Genomic DNA, 26074 nt, shown 5'->3' on the forward strand with positions numbered 1-26074 from the left:
TAGTTGTTGAATCAGTGACTGAATGAATGAATGAATGATTATACTGTATTTGGGGCAATGATTCACAAACTATTTAGAATTACACTGTGACTTGATTCCCCAATATTCCTACTCACCCTGGCAGTGGAGAAGGATGAAATTGTATAGCAAATGGTTAAGAGGAGTAACTGGTATTAGACTAGAAGGTAGTTCTCATTGCGGCCTGCATGTTTGAATTGCTTGTAGTGTTCTCTGAAAATATGACACTTGGGCATAGACCCTGAGATTCTGATTGAAGCAGCATTAGAGTTTTCCTGAACTTTTCCTACAAATTCTAGAGTTAAGTCACTCAGTCATGTCCAGCTCTTTGCAACCCATAGACTGTAGCTTGTGGACAGCTCCTCTGTCCATGAAATTCTCCAGGCAAGATACTGGAGTGGGTTGCCATTCCCTTCTCCAGGGGATCTTTCCAACCCAGGGATCGAACCCAGGTCTCCTGCATTGCAGGGAGATCCTTTACTGTCTGAGACACCAGGGAATGTGCAGCCAAATTTTAGAACCACTCCAACTAGAACAACATTTTCTCTCTTTGCTTGATTATAAAATTATCTGGTAATCTTTTTTAAAGTATTGGTTCCAGGCCAATTTAGGATATTCTCAATCTGTGCCTTCAGAAGAGGGTTTCTGAATTTGTTTTTTAAATGAGGGCCTGTACATGATACTTACGACGGGGAAATGCTGGGAAATAATACTTAGGCTCTAAGCTCTGCTGGAAAAGGGCTGTTGGTCCTTCATTCTCAGCCATTCTTCCAGGCATTGCATAGACTCTGCCTCATATCAATCATTCAAATCCTGGATATTAATTAATTAATTACCTTAATTTTTAAGTCCAAGTAAATGAAAAACTTTTTGACAAAATTTGAAATGCCACTTGTGACTGGGGTTTTACTAGATTTACACAAGTAGAATTGTGAAAAATTTCATGAGTTTCAAGGGTTCTCTTTTAAGACTTACTATAAATATTGAAGTGTAATCAACTAATTGGCCTACATTCAAGTATTCAGAATTCTCTGCACGATGGTACCTGCCAGTGAATGCTAAATTCTACTTGTATAACCACTTATTAGAAAAGTCACAAGTGAAAGGACTAGCTAAGAGTGAACTCTATAATTCAGGTTAATCAAGGAATACAAGTGTACCTAATAGGTAATTAGAAAAACAATAATTCGTTAATGTGTACTTAATTACTGTTTTTTTTTTAATGCATAGTTTTTATATTTTGTATTCAACTGAAAGGCAAATGCATATGTCAACTTAAAATAATTATTAAAACTTATAGTCAGTATTTTCTTAATACTTTCTGAAATCTTCACTAATTTAGTTAAATCCATTTTCAAAATTAAAATTTTTTTACTAGTGCTGTCATTTTAAATTATCTGTCATTTGCCATCAGCAAGTTGGCTGTTTTTAAATCATCTCTAATTATTTTTCTTTGTAGTCACTCGAATAAGCTGACACTCAAAAATGTCCTCACATCTAGACCCAGAGCTCCAATTAATTAGTTGTGTTATATAAGAATACATATCCATATAAATGAGAATATTGAGGAATGTCTTTCCATCCTCATAAAGGAACATGTAAGGGATAAATTGCAATAACAACTGACGTCTGTATAGTGCTTCACAGTTTACAGGGCTTCCCAGGTGGCGCTAGCGGTAATACACTCTTGGGAGTGTCATAGCCAATCTGTTGGAAACGTCACTATTTTGTTGGTTACAGTGTTGTTATACTATATACAAGCTCTGGAAATTGGTGATGGACAGAGAAGCCTGATGTGCTGCAGTCCACAGGGTCGCAAAGAGTTGGACATGACTGAGTGACTAAATTGAACTGATACTATATAATTATATAGGGGAAAGACCATTTATTTGATGTTTGCAGTGATGTTTGGTTTCAACATCAAAAAATTTGGGAAATGTACTTTTCCAAGAAAACATAGCTGCTTGTATAAAGTAAAAACATTAAAATGTGTAGCTATAAACCATATTTTTTCAAGCTCCAATGCCACAAAGTGAATATATAAATTGGACCAGATATAAAATGGTAAATTGGTAGGTGGTGGGGTCCATGATAAATTGAAAAGTACATTCTTGCCTAGAGCTACACATTTAAAAATATTTAAACACTGCAGATGGTGACTGCAGCCATGAAATCAGAAGATGACTGCTTCTTAGCAGGAAATCTATGACAAAACCAGACAGTATGTTCAAGAGTAGAGACATCACTCTGCCAACAAAGGTCTGTATAATCAAGGCTATGGTCTTCCCAGTGGTCATGTATGGTTGTGAGAGCTGGACCATAAAGAAGGCAGAACGCCAAAGGATTGATGCCTTTGAACTGTGGTGTTGGAGACGACTTCTGAGAGTCCCTTGGACAGCAAGGAGATCCAGCCAGTCAATCTTAAGGGAAATCAGCCCTGAATGCTTACTGAAAGGACTGATGCTGAAGCTGAAGCTCCAGTATTTTGGCCACCTGATGGGAAGAGATGACTCACTGGAAAAATCCCTGATGCTTGGAAAGATTGAGGGCAGAAGGAGAAGAGGGTGTCAGAGGATGAGGTGGCTGGATGGCATCACCAATGTAATGGACATGAACTTGGGTAAACTCTGGGAGGTGGTGAGGGAAAGGGAGGCCTTGGTGTGCTGCAGTCCATGGGGTCACAAAGAGTCAGACACAACTGGGTGACTGAACAACATCTGAACACTATGGGACAAAGAAAACATATCCTTGTGCCTCACATGCAACCTCTGCTCCATACTTGCAGAACATGGGGTGTAGAAGAAGAAATAAAGCAGAAATAAAGAAGCACAAGGAGATGATATGAGAAGTGATTTGGGTCACAGGAATTTAGCCTACAGGACTGAGGTACAAAGAGCAAGGTTGACAAATATGGCTGATGCTCATCCAATATCACCAGCTTCTTTCTATCTCTCTGTACTGACTTGGTTTTGTTGTTGGAACAGCACAATATGTCTATAAGGATGTGGCTCTGGGCATAATACCTTTAGACAATTTTGTTACAGTAAAATGACATAATAATAATTATATTATAGAATTGCTAAGAAATTAAATGAAAGTATACATGACAAAGGCTTAGCAGAGCTTTTTCACATTGTAAATACTAAATAAATTATTATAATCACTGGAAAGAACTACCTCCTTAAGCACTCCTTGAATTTCTAACATATACTGAAGATCGAAAATAACATTCAGATTTATATGGTAAGAAACTTACAAGGGAAAAGGCAAAGTTTTTTCTTTCACTCAAATAAATCAATAACCATGAAACCAAAGATACAAGTTTCCCCTCTGTGTGGGTTGATCTGTAACCACAAACATCTTCTTTCCTTTAGAACCATAAAAGGTACTGGGCAAGTTATTCGGACTCTATTTCTACAAGTAGTCATACTTGTACCAACTAGATCATTGCTTTCTGAAATGATGTTCATGGAAAGGCCTCAGGAATTTGGTTCAGTTAAAAATGCATTGACTGAACAGCACTGTGTGAGACGCTATGCTCAGTTTTGTAAATCTGAAATGAAGAGAGCAGGATTGCTGATCCTGAAGCCCTGACCTGCCCAGAATAGAGAAGAGAAACATGGAAGAAGGTTATTTCAATACAATTGCAATGCCTGAGTTCTTCACTCTGTGTTATATATCTTTCCTTCCACCTATTTCAGTGGGAGGGGATTTGTAAGCATTGTGCAAATGCAAGGATCAGTATGCTATGAAAAGACTGAGGGAAGATACATGCCTAGCCTTCAATGTCTAGTTTTAGTTCTATATCCTCCAGGAAGTTTTCCATTCTACTGTGATTTTTTTTTTTTTTTTGTAAATAGGCTTTTATTTTTTTATTTATTTATTTTTTTTATTAGTTGGAGGCTAATTACTTCACAACATTTCAGTGGGTTTTGTCATACATTGATATGAATCAGCCATAGATTTACACGTATTCCCCATCCCGATCCCCCCTCCCACCTCCCTCTCCACCCGATTCCTCTGGGTCTTCCCAGTGCACCAGGCCCGAGCACTTGTCTCATGCATCCCACCTGGGCTGGTGATCTGTTTCACCATAGATAATATACATGCTGTTCTTTCAAAACATCCCACCCTCACCTTCTCCCACAGAGTTCAAAAGTCTGTTCTGTACTTCTGTGTCTCTTTTTCTGTTTTGCATATAGGGTTATCGTTACCATCTTTCTAAATTCCATATATATGTGTTAGTATGCTGTAATGTTCTTTATCTTTCTGGCTTACTTCACTCTGTTTAAGGGGCTCCAGTTTCATCCATCTCATTTAATTTACTAAAACTCCTTTGAAAATGGCTGATTAATCATTCCCCATTAAATGGCAATTAATTTGCTTCCTGAGCATATGTTTTATGTACCTAACCAGATTATAGTAAGCCCTCTGAGGAAAGGACTGTTTTGGGTAGTATGCATGCTACATAAACCTGAAAAGCTGAATGTTTTATTGTCACTAGACTAGGAGCTAGACTAGACAGATGGACCTTTGTTGGCAAAGCAGAGACATTACTTTGCTGACAAAGGTCCAGCTAGTCAAAGCTATGGTTTTTCCAATAGTCATGTATGAATGTGACAGTTGGACTATAAAGAAAGCTGAGTGCTGAAGAATTGATGCTTTTGAACTGTGGTGTTGGAGAAGACTCTTGAGAGTCCTTTGGACTGCGAGGAGATCAAACGAGTTAATCCTAAAGGAGATCATTCCTGAATATTCATTGGAAGGACTGATGCTAAAGTTGAAACTCCCAATACTTTGACCACATGATGCGAAGAACTGACTCACTGGAAAAGACTGATGCTGGGAAAGATTGAAGGCAGGAGGAGAAGGGGACGACAGAGGATGAGATAGTTGGCTGGTATCACTGACTCAATGGACATGAGTTTGAGTAAGTTCTGCGAGGTGGTGATGGGCAGGGAAGCCTGATGTGCTGCGGCCCATGGGGTCGCAAAGAGTTGGACATGACTGAGCAACTGAACTGAACTAAACTGAGACTAAAAAGCAGTAAAAAACAATGTCCACAAATAATAAATATAATACCTTGGTACTCTATTATATTGAAAGCTCCTATGAAACAGTGTTTCATAAGACTTTTTGGTATAATTTAAGTATTTAGGTTAGAGACAGAAGAAATGGTAAATATAAACTTCTGTTATATAATGTTCTATTGAAACTTTTAACCAACAACATTTATATTTTTGGTCCTGCTTTATTACCTGGTGGTAACAATTTACACTTACTCTCAGGGCAGCAGAACACACATTCAGCTGCCCTATAAATGAAGAGTTGCAGCCAGAGAAAACTCAGTGATCTCTCATTTATTTTAATGACACATGGCAAAGGTGGCTGGGATGAAAAATAATATGCCTAAAACTCACAAATCACCAGGTTGATAATTTATCACCTAAATCTAGATTTCCTAACTATTGCTACTGAAGCCCATAGAAAAAAATATGCTTATTAACATAAATACTTTTAAAAGAGAGGTAAAAAAAATAATGGGCTTCCTTGGGGTTTCAGATAGTAAAGAATCTGCCTGCATGTGGGAGACTCAGGTTTGATCCTTGAGTTGGGAAGATCCCCTGGAGAAGGAAATGGCAACCTGCTTCAGTATTGTTGCCTGGATAATTCTATGGACAGAGGAACCTTGCAGGCTACAGTCCATAGGGTCACAAAGAGCTGGACACAACTGAGCTACTAACACACAAAGAAAATAATAACAGAAGAGAAACTAATTTTACTTGAAAACTAGTAAATAATTATAAATAGATTGAGTCCTATATATGTTTACTTCCAATATCTAAGATTCGGCCACTGCTCATATCTAATTTTATCGCTCCTATATTTCATATCTGTCTCTTCCTTTCATTTCCTCTGCCATTAGTGAAATTCTGCTTTTCATTACTTATCTAGATCACTGCAACAACTGCTTCACCAGTTTCTTGACTTTCTGCTCAAGCTGATCTTTTACAAAGATGCTGAATTAATCCTGCCATAATACAGTCCCAAATTTCTGATTCCTTGCTGAAATATTCTCAGTGCCTCCTTCTTGCTTTTAGAGCAAAGTCTAAACTGCTTTACTCTAGCATTTAATAATTTCTGTGCTCTTGTTTCAATTTATTTTTCTCTCCCAACAGTCCTCTTCATACATTACATACACTAAATACATTTATACATTTCATCCACTGAAGTGAAACTATTCAGTACTCCTATACATGCCTTTAACTTTCTAACATCTATTTTTTTCACATCTTCCCTAAGCCTGGGGTGCGCTTCCAAACTCTATCCATCCTTTACGGTCAAGCTCGAATGTTACCTCTTCCATAAAGTTGTTTTTAAATTCTTCAGCAGTAATTTTTATTCTTTCTGAAATTTTACAGAAAATATTTCACTATCTCCTTAAAATAACTTATTGGTTCATACCTAAAGTATATTGAGTACTGGAGTCTGTGGCAGTTGTACCTGGCTCTGTCATGCCAAGTATAAAGGCTTTGAACATAGTAGATACCCAAGTAGTTGCTGAACAAATGACTGGCATAATTAATGAATATTTAGTAGTTTCAGAACTGTGGACTTTGTATAAAGGGTCATGCATGGGACCTATTTGAACCTCATTGACAACTATAAAATACACATATATATTTTGAATAATCTGACTTGTTTTATAAACTAGTGATTTATTAAATTTTTCCACCTTTTCTCCTTAGCATCTCTGGGATTATAGAGAGATGGCCCAAGGAGCTCCCTCTTTGGCAGTGAGAAATGAACAGTAGAGAAATGAATTTTCTACAATACACTCGGCCTCTGACTAAAGCTGTTCCATTTTGTGTATCGGCCTCCCTGTAAGACTTTGCTTAGAGAAAGCATTCACTACTAAAACAAACAAACAAAAAACCTTGGGATTCCACCACTGAGACACAATAACTCTGTATTTGCTTCAAGTCTCCATTCCACATGAAAACATCTTCACGTGATAGTGATGTAAATGAGCTGCTGTGTTTTGGTTGAGTTTGTTCTTATAAGAAAAATACCAAAATGTTAGCATAAAATAGTATTTCAGACAATTTTATATCAGGTCCTCCTACAATACCTAACTTTGCAAGAGACATGATATTCTATAATGGTCATTGATCTCAATCCTTGATCTGACTCTAGTGGCCTGAGAACTAGTTAGCTGTTGAATTTTACAGATGTTATAATCTTTCTGGATATTTTTCATAGCTTTGAAAGATCCCTGAGAAGCAGTTATACAGCTTTATATTTCTGTAAAAGACAATGGCACAACATTCTATTGCCTAGGCTAATGGTAGCCCATCCCCTCACCCACAGAGTAGAAAATTGTATTCTACAATAAATATAAAACGTATCTTCGCTGAAATCTATCTTAGACTCCTGGTCAGTTACACAATTTCAGGTTCATTATTTAGGGGTAAAAATACCTGTTTAAGTCACGGTGAATAATTGGCTGTGTCAAGTTGTGAAGGTACTCCATACCTTTGGCAACATCTACTGCAATGATTAATTTTGACTGCAAATCAAGTATCCTAGAAGTTAAAAATAGATTTAATGAGGATGAAATGGTCAAATCCAATACTACATCTTTTAAAAGAAATCAATAGTGTGTGTAATTTGTTATTCTGTACAATTTCAGCCTTTTTTGCTTGATTGAAGGTTAAGCTAAAAACTCAACAAATGTGGAAAAATAGCTTTTCTACACCTGATAATACTTAACTATAGATCAATTCAGATACCAGCCCCTCTTATTTAAACATTCAACTTGATTTTATAACATTTGTAATATTGCAGTTAATTTCTTTATAATAACATAAAAAGGAAATCTAATCCCTGAGTAAAAACCACATTCTAATTATCATATGCATAGATATAGGAAGTGAATTCAAATTAGACTTGTACAAGATTATTCTTTCTTAAAACTTTAAAAAATAAATACTGCGACCCCTGGTAATTATTTTATTCTGAGCTCACACATATCTGCTTTCCTGGTACGTCAAATTTAGCCTAATTATTCAGTTACTAATTTAAATTCCTTGAATTTGTTATCTTAAACTGGATTCTTGTTAAGAAAACATAGAAGTCTTTCTATTCATTAAAAAATAATTATTGGGCATAAATTATTGGCCATCTTTAGAATGCCCCATTTCCTAGAACTCGGAGATTTCAGAAAGTAAAGGCTCATCTAAGCAGAAAGCATATGAGGTGCTGTAACTGTAATTCCAATGACATGCAAAATGATAGATCAGTGACCATACCTCTTCTGTTCATGGAGCAGGGAGAACAGGGAACCCCCGGATATGTACTGCGTAACAATGGCGAACTGGCTGGGGTCATTCAAGCAAGCACCCACAAACTGAACGACACACGGGTGATTCAGCCGGCAGAGGATGGACACCTCTCGGCAAAACATATCCACATCCGACTTGGAGCAGTAGGTGTTGGCTCGGTAACTGGAAATGACAGCAAGGGGAAGTCTTCAGTCATCAGATGAATCAAAACAAGGGGCTCACCATGCATATTCTTCTCAACGTTTACTACTCAGATGCTAAAATTTCTCATTTGCTTGCTTACCGTTTTATAGCCACTATTTTATTTCTGCATCGTCCTTTATACACTTTCCCAAAGGAACCTAAAATTGTGTAAGACAAACACGTAAACACATGTTATCATATGGAGCTCATTAAACTAAAAGAGACTAGTATTTTCTTAAGTTACCTGAGCCGATAATCTCATGGAACTCAATTTCTGAGAGCTGAAGATGGAAATGTGAAGGCAAGCCAGCCCTTAAGAGGAGAACATCTGCCTTCTCTGCAAACAGGAATCATTATTTTATATTTTTAAAAAAATAAACAGCAAACATGTGGATGTTTAAACATGCACATATATGCTTAACGAAAAACATCTTTCCCTAGTACCATTTAATTTTCCAACTGTAACTGACTATTTGGACATACAAAAACCTTGTCGCAAATGATCCCTATCCCTATGCATTAAAAACATGTTAGCTCTCTGCCTTTGCTACCTGACCTTTTTTATCAGAGAGTTTATACCTGATTTGGCCAACCACTACTTGTCTGTATGATGTGGCGACTCTGGAATACAGTTCACATCACATCATGATAAAGAGTTTTATCTGGTCAATCCCTTCAACCTGTCACACAAAGCTTAGTCAAATAGCCATAAATTCCACCTTAAAGAGATGCCAATTAGGAAATAAGCATGTGAATCATTCAGAAGACACATTCAAAGCTAGAAATAATTTTTTAGAATTTCAAACTCTATATAATTCAATATAAATTTATAGTTGTATACATTTCACTTCCCTAATTCAGTGGTATTAATTTCTGTGTGTAGTATACAATCAGAAAGTTCCCAAAGTATTACTTGTTTGGGATCTCTTGAAAAATAATTTTTTTTTCAGTTTTTTTTCCCTATGACAAACCTGTCACCAATTCTTATGAAAGATATTAATAGTTACAACTTAACTTTCATTAAAAACACAGAAGTCTATGAGAATTTGATCTTTTAATATTCATATGGAATTTTCACAGTTACACGTTCATGAAATAAAAGGACATATGCAAAATAACAGCAGATGAGGTTAATCGTGGAAAGAATGATCTGCTAATAATATTACTTATGCCTGCAAAGTAGTCATTTGTAATATGTAAGACAAAATAGGAAGTTACCATACTTGAGGCAGTAATTACTCAGTAATAAAATATAACAATTGTCCCATATTAAAATACCTTTTGTCATGCTTTTAATCTTCCCCAAAGGAGATGGAACAGACACATAGGAGCCATCTGAAATACAATTATATTATAGAGTTAAAAGTAGCAAATGATTTTTCCAACATAAAAGTTAAGCATTATACAAAGAAGCACATAACGAAAGAAAATTTGCTAATAACACCGAGTGAGAGTGTAACTTAAGCCCAGGCCTTCTGTGGATACTGAAACTGCAGAGCAAGTATCTATTTAGAGTGTACGTAAAATGATTAAGAATACAAGTCCAAGGTCTAGCAGACTCCAGCAACTTTAATTTGTGTCTGCATATGAGTATTCTCTGTCCTGCCTTAATAGACTGCTGGAAGGGAAAGTGACTGCCCAGCTTACTGGGCCTTCCCAGGCATGTACAGCCTCACAAACACCCAGTCCAGGGGTAAAACCTGGAGGAACTGCAGGTGGGTGAGTTAGAAAGGAGCCTAAGTGGGGGCTTCTTTATTTTCAGCCTTACTCAGACATACATTTTCTTAAAATAAAGCTAGTTGATAAGCCTTCCTCCCAGACCCTAAAAATGTTGCTAACAGAAACACAGGTTTACCTTTAGCCACAATATCACTACAATGAAAATTTAAAAAGAAAGAGGGTACCTCCTCCAGGCTGAGAATATTCATTACAGGGCAATTCATCCTGAGGTCTCTTATAATGTTTCAGCAGTGTGACAATTGCATCATGTCCTTTATGAAAAGACAAAGAAGGGCAAAGGGTCTTAATTCTTATTTGATCTATTCAGCTCACCATCTAATTGCAAAATAACCAGAGGTAGCTTGAAACATGATGAATCTTAAGAAGTAATACACTGCAATAGGAATTGAGTACTTTCATTCATGTAGTCATTCAAAATAATTCATTAAGACTCCACTATCATTTTGTAACATATAAAAACATCGAATCACAAAGTCATATACCTGAAAATAATATAATATTGTAAGTACACTTCAATTAAAAAAAAAAAGACTGCTATATGTGAGGCACTGTTTCAAGCACTATGTTGGGTATGGGGGATGCAATGAACAAGGCAACTGTGGTCCTTCTCTCAGGAAGTTTAGTGTAATTGAACAAACAATAAGAATTGTAGAATTTCTAAATGAGTAAACATCAAGTGCAATGGGAGTATATAAAAAGATCATGATTAGAAGAGTGAAAAGTACATTTGGTAACCAGGAAGGAGAGATTTATTTGCTGTGAACGAGCATTACATTTGACTGGCAAGTGCAGTATAACAGGGCATTAAGATAATTTCCACAGATTCCTGTGGCAGGAGGCAGCTGGCTGCCTACCAATATTTGTAGTTTCCATTCACAGAGTGAATTTGTCACTGAGAATGGCTGCGCATCCAGGGACAAAAACTCTGTATCCCCATTGCATCTAACTGTGGCTTTGTGACAAATACCCATCAAGTAAATATGAGCAAAAGTGATGTCATTTCCAGGTGTGGACTTTGAGAAATAAGTGAGTCTTCTCTCCTCTCGCTATTTGCTAGCTGGATGTGGAGGGCTCTGAGACCACATGGGAGGGGAAAAAGCAATCCACTGACCAGAAATGCCTACCCTGAACTGTAACATGACTGAGAAATAAATTTCTATTACATAATACCACCAAAAGTTGGGAACTTGCTAATTGTACTATGAACTTAAAATTACAAAGAATAAAATGTCAAATCCTTCTTGAGTAGACAGACAATTTTCAATAGAACTAAACTTTGATACTATTTTATGCTTTAACTGTGAAAATAATCTACTGTAGCTAATTTATACAAGAAGAAAACAAAGTCAGCCTTAAAGACCCTGCCAAGAGACTTGTGAATTGCAACATAACTCACTGTATAAAGGGCAAAATTTAGAAACTGAAAAAGTATAAGTGCTTATCTATCATGAAGGGTTCATAGTTAACATGGCTTCAGATACATTTAGCTAGAATATAGAGAATATGCTGTGAATTGTGCCTGCTTATTAAATCCTTTCAAAAAAGAATTAAAATTAATAGAGCATGAAGGATCATGAGATGAAATGATTAAGATATTTATCAGCACTAAAAGCTTTTCAAAATTCAACATTTCAGATCCAGATTCCTCAAGAAAGTAAAAAAAAAAAAAAGAATTGTAACTATCATTGTTTAAACTTGTAGAAAAACATATCTACAGAGTTAACAATTAGTGTCCATTATCTTATCATCTGTAGCAGATCAATGATTTTCTCAAATCATCGACACAGGTGAGGAGGGCATGGCAAACCACTTCGGTATTCTTGCCTGGAGAATGCCATGGACAGAGGAGCCTGGTGGGCTACAGTCCATGGGGTTGCAAAAGAGTCAGACATGACTGAAACAACTTAGCATGCACACATGCGTGATGAAATAATGGGAAACTAGTACCATCAATATTCTTTTACTGGACTCTCATGTGCTCACAATCAGGGAAACTGCAAAACATGAAAGACATAAGCCAACACCTGTTGGCTTTCTAAAGAAAGAGTCTACTAATCAGAAAGAAGAGATAAGGTAAAGAGCCCCAAATGGGAGAAAGCATGACATGTTCAGAAAATGAAAGATGGCCAGTTTGGTTGGAGCATCACAAGCAAGGATGAGTGGTCCAGATTTAGCTGGAGAAGTGGATGAATGCACATCACATGGAGGGGTGCTTTTCAGACTTAATTGTGTGTACAAGAATCACCTGGAGGGCATGTTAAACCACAGATTCCTAAGCCCTACTCAGAGATTCTGATTGAAAAGGCCTCTAGTGGGATCTGAGAGTTGCTTTTCTAACAAAGTCCCAGGTGAGGCTGATCAGTAATCCACACTTTAATACTACTGATGTGGAGCTTTACAGCTTATAGGTGAGGATAAGGAGTCTGGATACTAACACAGAGAAGATGGGAGATTGCTGGAAGATTTTGATTAATTGAAGGGCATGATTTGTTTTTACTTTTCAAAAATATCCTTGTTTATAGATTAGAGGTGATGAGACTTCTTCATAAGGCTGTCGTAAAGATTAAGAGAGATAATAGATGTAATATGCCTAACAGTTCTAACACATAAATATGCCTTTTGGATTTTTTCACTGCTTTCTTGCCTTACTATTTTGCTTCAAGAATTGTAAATGAACTTGGAACCTCTTTTTTTGGAACTTCAGATAAATTTTCTAAATCAGTCAGTTCAGTTCAGTCCCTCAGTTGTGTCTGATTCTTTGCAACCCCATGGACTGCAGCACACCAGGCCTCCCTGTCCATTGCCAACTCCTGGAGTTTATTCAAACTCATGTCCATTGAATCGGTGATGCCATCCAACCATCTCATCCTCTGTTGTCCCCTTCTCCTCTCGCCTTCAATTTTTCCCAGCATCAGGGTCTTTTCGAATGAGTCAGTTCTTCTCATCAGGCAGCCAAAGTATTGGAGTTTCAGCTTCAGCATCAGTCCTTGTAATGAATATTCAATACCAGTATAAATACCAGTGTATTCATTTTCTTTGCTGCTGTTGTTAATTACCACAGATATGGTGGTTTAATTCAACTCTACTATGTTATAGTTCTGGAGGTCAGAGTCCCAACATGATTCTCACTGGGCTAAAATCAAGCTGTTGGCAGGCCTGCATTCCTCCTAGAGACCCTAGGGAACATCAGTTTCCTTTCCTTTCCTTTTCCAGTTTCTGAAAGTGAAAGTGAAGTAGCTCAGTCGTATCCAACTCTTTGCAACCCCGTGGACTGTAGCCTACCAGGCTCTTCCCTCCATGGGATTCTCCAGGCAAGAATGTTGGAGTGGGTTGCCATTTCCTTCTCCAGGGGATCTTCCCGACCCAGGGATCAAACCCGGGTCTCCTGCATTGTAGGCAGACGCTTTAACCTCTAGAGGCCACCAAAATTCCTCAGCTTGTGGCCCCCTTTCTATATCCTCAAAACCATCAACAGCTGGCTGAGTCCTTCTCACATCCTATCACTGTGGCTTCTGCTTACATTTAAGGAGCCCAATGTTACATTAGGCCCATCTGGAAGATCCAGGTTTATTTTCTCTCTCTCAAAGTCAGCTAGTCAGCAGCCTTAACTCCCCCTTTGCCACTTGCTATGTAAGGCAGCATACTCACAGGTTCCAGGGAACAGGACCTCAGCATCTTTGGGGGGTATTGTTCTGCCTATCAACTCAAATCTCAGTGTGCTTATGTTTGCATGTTGGTACTGCTTTTCTTTCTTCTCCACTGCTAATGACCATTTGAGCCTCAGGCAAATTAGCACCACCACCAAGAATTTCCCACAGAATTAAAGCACCCCTTCATCTGTCCCACTGCTAGATTCTTAGGCGCTAAGGTTTTATCTGCTTCTATCCACACTGTCTGATCCTACTTAAATAAGACCTGTGATACTTTTGAAATTGTTATTTTACTTAATTTGATTTTTAAGTGTTTGGGACCAGGAAGAACAGAACAAATCAAAAACAAACCTTTTTCTTATTTCTGTTTTTCCTAAGAGAAGCTCCTTTGAGGAAAGAAAAGAACCCAAACCACAAGCACTTACCCAAGCACAACAAAGCTCAAATCACAGAGCCCACCTCATCGCCAGTCTCAGCCCCTCTGTTGGACTGACAGTGGCTGACAGCTGAGAGGGCCTCCTGCTTCCCCGAGTGAAGCAGAAAGCCACATCTTGAATCTTGAACGCCTGTGTGAGTCCGTGATCACACCCTTGATGTTACCTTTCATCTCAACAGCTCTCTTGGCTCCACTTGCTCTGAGCAGTTTTAATTTCCTGCCAGCACAGTGGCACAATTTGCTGGCATTTTCCTTAGGATGCTTTTCATCAAGAGCCTAATGAGTGCCTGGGTTCTGGCGGATGATAAGCACGAGGCTGCCAGGGAAATGCCAAGAGGCCCCCTTGGCTCTGGAAGGCATCTCTGCCTAATTTCCCACCTCCTGCTACATGTAGGGGCAATTCTCTGCTAGCATCGCTCTGACAAACTACCAGTGTGTGCAAAGAAACCTGAAAACCACTAGAGCCCAGTACCCTGATACTTGGCTGTGAGGGGTTAAGCAGAAAAAGGCCTTGATGGAGCTCACTAAATGGACTTGTGAGCCAAACTCCTGATAATGGATATACCCAGATAACCAAGGTACACTAATGGAACACATCCAGAGATAATCGAAGTTCCACTAATTAAATAAAATGTTTTCCCATATCTAAGAATTTACTATCTACATCCAAGTGTTTTACCCAAATAGGAGGTTGCTATGTTATTAGCCTAATGCAGTTATAATAATGATTTGCACTTTCAGACTATTACTCACGGGTGCCCTTGAGGGTTTTGGCATATGGGACTCTTCCCCGCTGGCTTGCAGTCACTTTCATTTCCAGCTCCCTGCTCTTCCAGTCCTGTCTTTATTCCCCAAGCACAAGGCTTCCCCTTTAATGTCTTCTTATGTTCCTTTATTCCTTATATTAGGAGTGATTTCCCCCACAACCCCCTCCCCCCCAACTTTCTGAATAGCTCTTTATTTTAAAACCTAAGTTGTCCTTTAAGGCTACAAGTCCATCCAAAGGGCTAGTACATGGACAATTTAGTATCTATGTGGTGGCCACACACACAAAAGAGGATTCACAATTATTCGAGAAAGGGAAGTACAAATTTTATTATTTCCCTATAAGGTCGTCTCTCAGTCCCTACCATTTTGTCCTAGAAACAATGAATGTTGTTCACTGCTATGAGAAATTATTTTAAGAACACAGAGGAAAGCTTGCCATGAAAATCATTTTAAAAACTAGATCTAAAGATTAATGGTGAATGACACCAGTATTAAGACCTTCTCCCTGATTTTCTGACTGTGAGGCCCTGTGGGTCTGAGATTAAGTAGAAAACATGGAGATTTGATCTTGATAAAGAAGCCAAGAAATTCTTATTGATCTCATATGTACCACATGTCCAGGCCATCAAAAGAACAGTTTGGACCTTCTTTATACTTGCCTCAAAAAATAAAACTCTCACAGCAATGATATAGATGGGGCTTTGCTCAATATTTTGCTATTCCCCCTTACATTCAGGTTAAAAACCATTTTCCAGAAACACTGAAAAGTGAGATCAGAGGATGGCTCCTGATGTTTGTTTGCCGTTCAATGGCTCATTTTCCTCCTGACAGTCCTAGTTCCTCATACTGTCAATAAAATCAGAGGGAACAAAAATTTCAGACTTGTGACATGTTCTTCTGACATAAATCTGAAAACTGCTTTAATTTGATACCATGAGAAAGAGAACACACTCCCAGCTTCCCCCATGATTCTTGTTCCTTAATCATCAGGACCAGATAGAATGTCGCTAGTCTTCCTTCATCTTGAGATAAGACTCCACAAGGACGAATACTTTTGGCAAAAGAACATTTATACAAACCATTTAACATCCCTCTTTCCTCTTTTTCCTCCCTCTGCACTTTGCCTTTATTTCTCCTTCCTTTCTCTTCCACACATATTTACTGAGTGCCCATTAGAGACCAGCTCATAGAAGACCTTTCCAGGGAAGACCTCTGTGACTTTTTCATTTTAAATAGTGTCCTTTTCCCTGGTGGCTCAGATGGTAAAGTATCTGCCTGCAATGCGGGAGACCTGGGTTCAATCCCTGGGTTGGGAAGATCCCCTGGAGAAGGCAATGGCACTCCACTCCAGTACTCTTGCCTGGAAAATTCCATGGATGGAGGAGCCTGGTAGGCTACAGTCCATGGGGTCGCAAAGAGTTGGACATGACTGAGCGACTTCACTTTCTTTCTTTGAATTTTTTACTTGCTATCATGTCTCCTTTTTATTTTATTCTTAGCACTTACTATTATCTGATCGTTTCTATTTGTTCTCCTTCTTATGACATGTCTCTTCTGCTAGAAATGCAAACTTCTTAAGTGCAGGGAGATATTTTCTCTTTTGCTCACTATTTTACCTCAGCTCTGAGTATACTGTCTATCACATATTAGTTTTGCGACACAGATTTTTGAATGAATGAATGAATGGCACAAAGTTCAAGAGTACAATGTTGAAACAGAAATGCCCTTTCCTCTTGCAATGTTGTGTAGTAGAAAAACATATATATATATTCACTGTAAATTTTGTGTATGTTGTATAGTATAAATATACATATATATCTTTTATATATTTGTTTATAATACAAATATTTCAGTTTAGTCACTAAGTCGTGTCCAATTCTTTTGCAATCCTATGGACCGCAGCCTGCCAGGCTCCTCCGTCTATGGGATTTCCCCAGGCAAAAATATTGGAATGGGTTTGCCATTTCCTTCTCTAGGGGTCTTTCCGACTCAGGGATCAAATCTGTGTCTCCTGCATTGGCAGGCAGATTCTTTAGGAAGGAAAGGTAGAAGATGCTGTGAGTGTGCATAACGATGTTATTTTACAATAGGCTGGAGAGGTCAGGGAAGTGTTCCTTGAGGAATTGTCTTTTAAGCTGAACTTGAAAGATAAGCATGAGTTATTAAGCAAAAAGGGAGAACAAAAGCATTTTATCCAGATTAAAAAATTCTGCAGTTCCAGTGAGTAGAAAGAGGAAGGTTATTTAGAATGTTTTTTAAAATCTTTTGCCTATTACTTTAAGTATTAGAATTGTGCAGTTAATACAAAAACCTACAATATTAAAAAAAAAAATCCCCACAGAGAAAACAGATATCAGTAATAGTGTTCTTGAAAGGATCAACTATATTATGACTGATTGTATACCATGTAGTGAGATACCTAATAGAATGTTATGACTGACATATCTCCTCATTCTCTATTTCACTTCAACAAATGTGTATTGAGCAGCTATTAGGAATCAGCCATTGAATTACGGTTTTGGAAGACAAAGATTAATAGCCCAAATGTTTGTTCTCAAAAAGTTAAGGGGAATAATGTTTCAATCTGAGATAGAAGTATGGGTATGGCACAATAAAACACTAGGAACGGACATGTGTACTAGGCTGGGATGTCAGGGGAGAGTTTCTAGAAGACAGGATCCATAAACTTGAGTCTTGAAGGTTAAGTAGGAATCAGAAATTTAAAGTGAAGTGGAGTAGGCAAGGTGGAAGGGTACAGAGAAAGAGAGAATGGCATGAGAAAAGATTTAGAAAACTGGAATAACAGGACATGTGTAGGGAGGAGCAAGTAATTTTGCATAGCTATTGTGTGGATGGGTTTCCCTGGTAGCTCAGCGGTAAAGCACCCTCCTGACAAAGCAGGAGATGCAGATTCAATCCCTGGGTTGGGAAGATCCCTTGGAGAAGGAAATGGCAACCCCTTCCAGTATTCTTGCCTCAGAAATCCCATGGACAGAGGAAGCTGGAGGGCTACAGTTCATGGGGTCAGAAAGAGTTGGAAATGACTGAGTGACTGAGCATGCACCTATACATATTAGAACAATGATTTTAAATTGCTTAACTTTTTGATGAGTGATCTTCAAAACTTTTTGCTGTAGTCCTTAAATTTTAAGTTTTCAGTGAATGCTACTATTTGTCATAAATAAGAAATATATACACAACCAAATAACACAAGTGATTTCTATATTCTGGCTTTGGCCAGTGATATCTGGCTTCATGAAAAGGTTTAAAGAGGATACCCATTATCCTGTTATGTTAATGTCATATTTCTTCCTGGACACTAATGCATGTTGTAAATTAGGAAAGATTTTGAGATTTTAAAGTTTTGTGGAGCAGGACTGTATCTCTTCTGTGCACTTAATAATAATAGCTATCACTATTTTTATTGAGAATCTGTAATCCAAACATTATTTCTTATTCCTAACCCATAGCAGAATTCTGTAGTTATTAATTTATTTATTTAAATTTGAAGGTTAAACCTCAGAGGGATTAAATAACTTGCCCAAGGTCATTCAGTAATAAGTGTGGAATTTGGACTTAGATTTACTTGATTCTAGAGTGAGATGGTTAGGTTGATCTGTGTCATAAGACAGACTTCTGTTTGGTATCAGATTTCCACCAAAGAGCTATGTGGTTTGAGCTAGTGTGACTTAACACCTCAAAGTCACAAACATTTTATCTGTAATACAATCATAATACCAATTTAAAGGGTTATTTTGATAAATTACGTGCATATATATATATATATATATATATATATATATGCAAATGTGGGGCTTCCCAGTTGGATCAGTGGTAAAGAACCCACCTGATGGAACAGGAGAGGCAAGAGACTCGGGTTTGATCCCTGGGTTGGGAAGATCCCTTGGAGGAGGGAATGGCAACCCACTCCAGTATTCTTGCCTGGTGAATCCCATGGACAGAGGAGCCTGCGGACTACAGTACATGGGATCGCAAAGAGTTGGACACAGCTGAGCAACTGAGCATGCATGCATGCACAAATGCATATGTAATAAGTGATTAACGAGTGTGAAGTTCTCTTAGACTATTTGTATTAATGTATACAGTTTCGCATATAGTTATTATGTTTCAAAATTCTTTGTATTATCCCCCTACAAGAATAAAGGTTCTTCCTATTTTAATGAGACTTGATATTATTTTATTTTTTAAAGAGAGAGAGTTAACTAAACATGTAGAAAGATAACCAGGAGACAGAAAATTGCACATAGAATTTTAAACACCACCTAAACTTTCTGTTTATTCTTTTCTTTACCTCATCCCAATCCACACTAGCATAATAAACTACGTTTATTAAACTAAGTAGCTAAACTCCAGGTAGGTAAGAATTCAATATAGAAAAAGACTGGGAGTTTATAATCCAAGGATGAAGATTTATCAAAAAATTTAATGAAGTCACTTCTCCTTCCTTCTACTCCTCCCTCACCCTTATCTCTTAGTTATTTTTTACTGGCTGAAAACTGTAGAAACTCACAACTATAAGACTTCATTACTTTTAGAGAATACACTATGGTACGTTTACTATAAATAATTCACACCATACTACACTTGTCAAAAGGAATGAACAAAGTATATATCATGGTACAGGAGCCTTGATTTTTATTGTTTTTGCTCACTTACTCACTAATTTTCCAACTGCAGCTCCCTGTCACTGTGAATTAGAGTAGTTCTGCTGTATACAAATATTGTATTCTGGGTAATTAGATATTGGGATAGGAGCCTCTGTAAATTACTTTAACTGGTGTCAGTACTGAAGCAAATAAGAAGTTTTTAGTTCTGTTTCTGGTTTGGGTTATTTTCTGACCCTAAACAGCCTGACATAAAGGAGTGCTTTTCTTTGTCAAAGGCAGCCTTTTCAAATCTAACTGCCAGACATACTATTGAACTATGTGTTCAATTCTAATTGGTTGAGATCTTTTCAATTTGGCAGTTTCATCTTTAATGCAATGGATGTAAGATTATGTGTGGCTCTTTTCAATGAGTTTTCCATACTGGTGATTAGGGCAGCGGATTTGGACATAAGCAGGCTGCTGGCTATTTCTTCTGGCCAATTTAAATTGATTCATACAAGTCCTTTGTACCCCAGGGGAAGGGCAGAACAAATCCCAGTGAGTGAGCCAGATATGGCTACTCTCAGAAGAGTAAAAAAGAAGAGGGAGGACAGACTGGGGAGAGGAAACACTAAGTATTGTAAAATTGGAGCTCTGAGCAGTCTGGCAGAGAAATATTGAAACTTAACCAGTAGGCTTCTGTATAGAACCAAGGTCACTGGTAAAATTATTTCCAAGATTGATTTTGATATATTTAGGTTAAAAGGACTAGGTAAATAGAAAATATTCTTCATACTTGATCCCACAGGGAGCCATACTGAGCAAACTCTTTTCTAAAAGTATTCTAAAAGACAGTAGATAATTATTTCAGAACTCCAAAGCAGCTGTAAATGTGTGATAACAGAATAGCAGAGAGGGTCAGCTAACAATTTTGTTTGGGACAGATGAAAAATTGGCCTTAGAATCACTCAGAGATGAGTGCTGTTAAGAAAGTCTCCTAGTTTTCTGTTTCGAAGGTGCACTAGGAGGAGCTATTCAAACAGGGCACATCCAAAAGTAATCCTTTTCAAACACACAGTCTCTGGTTATAAAGCTCTCTTCTGGGTTTTCTCTTTTAAGGACTGGATAGGGTACAGGCAAACCATGGTGGGGTCACTTCTATTATACATCATCTCTATTTCATGAAGAAAGAACTCCAAGTGAAGTTTTAGTGCTTTTTCAACTCCATTTCAGAAAATCCTTGGTATGCCAGATCAATTATTTTGGTGACTCCCTCTCTGAAGGAGAATGTAAACTATTTATCCAAAGAAAACAGGGACAGTACACTGCTGACAATATTTTAACAAGGACATTCCAATCCTACCTGAACACATGAAAACAAAGAAACGTTTCTCTAGCAAGAGAAAATAGCAACAGTTTTATTTTGTTGGTTTGACTTGCTTTGCCCTAGAACATATGCAAAACATCCATCTGTCTCCTGAGTGGTAACATTCAATTTGTTAAAATTCATAGTAATAATGAAATGCAACACTGATGCCTGCCACATTAGTTGAACAAATAAGGGTGACAAGTATGGCATATGTTTCAGAGACTAGTGGGTAAGTCCTCTAAGCTAAAGCATTTCTGTTGTTGTCTTTTGGTAAGAAATCTTAGGAGCTTGCACAATGATTCAAGGTTTTATAAAGTATAGAACTCCACAGAAAATAAAAGTAAAGCCAGTTTTCAACCATCATTCTTAATCAACTAAAAATAAACAAAGCCAAACCCTGTGAAGAGCTGGCTGCAGCAGCTATTTCTGAGCTGTCTTCTGGAAGACTAATGCTTTGTAAAGTCTTTCTCTGAAACTCAGATTTCTTGAGAGATATTATCTGAGAGTCACTGGAATTAATGCAACATAACTAGAACTTAGTAAGGCCTCCTGAGGTTTCAGAACAAGTAAAATTTTCCAACTGACACACAAATACAAAACTACCTGGACTTCCCTTTATACAAATTGGAAGGCAGTTATACCTGACAGAAATGTAGACAAATATTCATCAAAAGATATGTATGTGATATGTACATGTATAACAGCTGTGTTCCTAATAGTTCTCAATTATCCAGATACCCTGAAATAGCAGAATGAATAAATTGTAATATATTTAAAAATAATACCATACAATAAGAATGAATGATCTGGAGCTACATGCAACAATACGGATGGATCTCGCAACTCACTGGGCTAAACAGGTCAGGCATTAAGACGTACACATATACATGTGTGTATACATCACAGCATTTCATTTATATTAAGCACGTGTGTGCATGTTCAGTAGCTTCAGTTCTGTCCGACTCTTTGCGACCCTATGAACTGTAGCCTGCCAGGCTCCTCTCTCCATGAGATTCTCCAGGCAAGAATACTGGAGTGGGTTGCCATGCCAGGGGATCTCCAGGCAATCTTCCTAAACCCGGGATTGAACCCGCATCCATATTAAGTACAGAAAGAGGTAAAGCTAATCTATGTCTGAAGAAGGCAGTGATACCATTTTTGGCGAGTGAACTGAAGACAATGTAAGTGGGGCTTCTTGGTGTGGATCATGTTCAGTTTCTTCATCTGAATGCTTAGTGAGTTCAGTTAGTGAAAATTCTTTGAGCTATAATGTATAGACATGTTTGTGTGTATCTATATTTATACAATACTCAAATAAAAAGTAAAAAATAACAGGCCTATATCTTAACTCATGCCTTGTTATTCCATGTCTTTTCACTTTTCTTTTTTGTAAAGTAACTTGTATATCATTTCTTCACTAGCAGTCTTCAGACCTATATGCTTTTCTTTCTCCTTTCTATGTGCTTACAATAGCTCTCTATTTCTATCCATCAAACCTCATCTCTCCTTTCATTAATGGACTTTCATGTCCTACTTCAGACGGAAAATCTTTTAGATCACCTTGACAACCTAAGAAATCTTCCAGTTTAGTAACTGTTCTTGTAAGCATGGTGTTCTAATACTTAGAAACATAAGAATACTTCTTTACATACTTTGAACATCCTAATAAGGAAATACAAACATCAAACTCTGATATATTTTACAGTATTTAGTTGTATCTCTCTGATTTCAATACTGTTCCATCTCACCTGAAGATTTAAACTCTGTTTGAGTTTACATGGTTTATATAGAGCTCGCTTAAGAGGTATACTATATCGCAATAAAAATGACAAAATGATATTTTACCTTCTGATTGTCTCTAGTTTCCTTTCCCTTAAAAGGAAAATTTGTTAGTTTTCATTTTCATTCTTTATTTATGGACTACTACTATAACCACGACTATCATTGCCAAAATGCCAAGTATTAAGTATTTATTTTGTGCCAGTCACGGTTATAAGCAATTTGCACATATTATCTCATTTAATCTTTACAATCTTATGAAGTTGCTATTGTCTTCATTTATCAGATGAAAAAACTAAAGTTCAGCAAGAATAAATAACTTGCCCAAGATTAGCATTATAGTTTGATTCAAACCCCATGTTCTTCCAACCCAATTTCGCCACTTTGAGCTCAAATAAGTTTATACTTAAGCACTGAACATTGGCTCCCTTACTTTTTCTAATACAGGCATTATTAGCAGGGTTAGACACAACAAATACTTGTTCATTCTTTCTTTGCATTAATTTAATAATTCAAATCCACATCCAAATTCTTCCATATAAGAGGTAAAGACTAACTCTACATCTCCTCTAACAAAGTGATTAATGTTGCCTATCACAATTTTGTTTCTTCAGGAACTAGAAATGTGACAGCTCCCTTCTCTCTTCAAAATGCCAATGCCAAAAGTGACTTCAACTGACCTGCAGCCCTGGAGTTGCCTTCCCTACTGTACTCTTTGATCCACATTCCCAGTGATTCAAATACAATCTCCAAAGGAAATGGGAGTATACAAGTCATGGAAGCAAAAGAACTATTGATGTAGTGACATCAACAGTGCTCACAGTTCAATGTTATCACTACAGCAATGCAATGGTGAAAAATATACCTTTTTCATAAGCCCACATCAAACATGTCTGCTCATCTTTTTCACCACTAGACCTGCTTGGATCACAAGCTACCAGATTCATGTCAGCTCCATTATCCAGTAAGAACTGAACCAGGCGAATGTGACCATGGTAGCAAGCAGAGTGCAACCCTATAATAAAATAAGAATGAAAATATGAAAGGAGAAAAGGGGAAAACTGAACCCCAATTTTCAAAAGATAGTCATTACCACATAATAGCATTGTTGCCAGAGATATATAACAAAAGCTGAGTTCTCTGATAGATAATTAATTCTATCTTTGAGAAAACAAGACACTTTAAAGAAAAGAAGTATATAATTAATATACACAGAGACTACCTTTTGCTTAAGCACACTTTTTAGTATTTTTACATCCACTGTAACTACCAGAACAAACATTAGCATCTTTGTATAAATCAAAGAGTAAAGACCTCAAACAAAAAAAAAATTTTTTCAGCAGCAAACCAAGGGTAAGACAGTGTGATCAGTGTGTTCCTGATGCAGGTCATAACGGATGCATTGACTGTAAATACTTTTGCACAAAAATGAAGCTGACCAAAGGTCAGTCTGCTTTCTATTATCACCATGCACCATCAATTTAAAAAATGTCATTGATAAAATATTCCTAGTCATTGGGGTTGGCCACTGCCACTGCTCCCCCCACTCTTGACCACACTACTTCGCTTGAGCATTGATATGCATCAGAAACTGTTGTTCTCACCACAGTCTTACCTGTGTGCCCGTCCCTTCCTTGGTGGTTGATGCTTATGACATTCTGATCAAGAAGAAATTTAACCAGGTCAATGCTCTTGCCGTAAGTACAAGCACTGCAAAAATATAACACAGGGGAAATAGAAGGCCTCTGTTATGGGTTGAATGTGTGCCCTCCAAATTTAACATGTTGAAGCTCTGACTCCCATAACCTTACAATGTGACTATAATTTAAAGAGGTATAATCTACAGAGGTAATTAAGTGAAAGTGGATTAATTAGGGTGGGCTGGGCCCTCATCAAATATGATTGGTGTCCTTATAAGAAGGGAAGATTAGGACAGGGACAGGAGGACAGCTCATGAAGATACAGAAAAGAAGGCAACCATTGGCAATCCAAAGAGAAAGATCTCAGGAGAAACCAAACCTGACACCTTGATCTTGAATTTTCAGACTCCAGAACTATAAGAAGATCAATTTCTGGTGTTCAAGGTACATAGGGTATGGTATTTAGTTCTGGTAACCCTAGAAAGCTAAAACAGCCCTGATTTACCCAGGCTATTTTAGATGCTGGTGTTTACATAAGAGTGCCAAAAAGCCAGAAAAGAGAGAAGGAGGAAGGGAGAGAGAAGCGGAGGTGATAAGAAAAAAAAGCACATAAAGCAATATAATCCTGAAGATTCTCAAAGATGAGCCTTTAAGAAAGGAGCTGTATAAAATTTCTAGCATTTTCTTATTAATTATTAAATAGTTCTTATGATATGACTTCTTTTTGCAGGGAAACTGAATGGAATGAAGGAACCCAGGAAGGTTCTGAGAAATTTAAATGATACATTACACTTGTAATTACATCTGAAGCAGGAGACAGCCCTTGAGATCTGATGCTAATTCCAGGTAGGTAGTGTCAAAAATAATTTGAACTAGAGGACACCTGCTCAGTGACTCCAGAGAACTGGAGAACTGTTTGGTGTAGAAAACCCTTATACACAGCTGGTATCTTGTGTTTGGAAGTAAGGTATTATGTATTATGGGACAGTACAGAAAAACAGGGTGTTTTCCTTCCAGGTTTGTTCCAGAAGAGGTCGTTCACTGAGTCTTACTCTTTGCTCTTCCTGGGATGACTGCCTAAATCCTTTTTCTATCATAGAATTTTATTTTCTTTAAATAAATGCCACTATTTATCTAGTTGAACTGATGTTCCCTCCATGAAGTCTTCTCATGAACCAAAAGCTGAGTTCATTGTTATCTTCTCTGCTTCCTTGTTTGTTCAATTTTATGGCACCTTTCCTATTGTGTTATGGTAATGGATACACCTGTGTGTGCTTTGATGCCTTAGAACAGTTTCCTTAAAGAGAGAAGGGATTGTGTCATGTCAATGTTCCTACCAGCAACACACAATATAGCTCCTTAATAAGTCTTTCTTGAATAGTTGAATGAATAAAAAGTCACTATCTCAATGTAATAGATCCTATCACCATTAGTTATTTGTATTACAAATAGGACTCAACACTATACTTTTAATGTTTGTCTGAATTCCCTCATTGTTTCCTTTCAAAGTAACTATTTACAGGAAATGATAAGTTCTGA

General features: G+C 37.5%; 1 protein-coding gene across 1 annotated transcript in view; it reads right to left on the reverse strand.

The window, feature by feature from the left end:
• The window catches only part of LOC122436821 (serine/threonine-protein kinase TNNI3K), a 371699-nt gene that overhangs the window by 184254 nt on the left and 161371 nt on the right, over window positions 1–26074 (reverse strand). Inside the window, exons 16-21 of the mRNA XM_043460966.1 lie at window positions 10451–10537; window positions 9825–9881; window positions 8791–8883; window positions 8647–8704; window positions 8331–8525; window positions 7500–7604 (exon numbers count right to left, since the gene is read on the reverse strand). Coding sequence (XP_043316901.1) covers window positions 7500–7604; window positions 8331–8525; window positions 8647–8704; window positions 8791–8883; window positions 9825–9881; window positions 10451–10537 — 595 coding nt within the window. The remainder of the gene's footprint in view (window positions 1–7499; window positions 7605–8330; window positions 8526–8646; window positions 8705–8790; window positions 8884–9824; window positions 9882–10450; window positions 10538–26074) is intronic.

This window comes from Cervus canadensis, chromosome 2 (assembly GCF_019320065.1).
Source record: "Cervus canadensis isolate Bull #8, Minnesota chromosome 2, ASM1932006v1, whole genome shotgun sequence".
In the NCBI taxonomy this organism is placed as follows: Eukaryota; Metazoa; Chordata; class Mammalia; order Artiodactyla; family Cervidae; genus Cervus; species Cervus canadensis.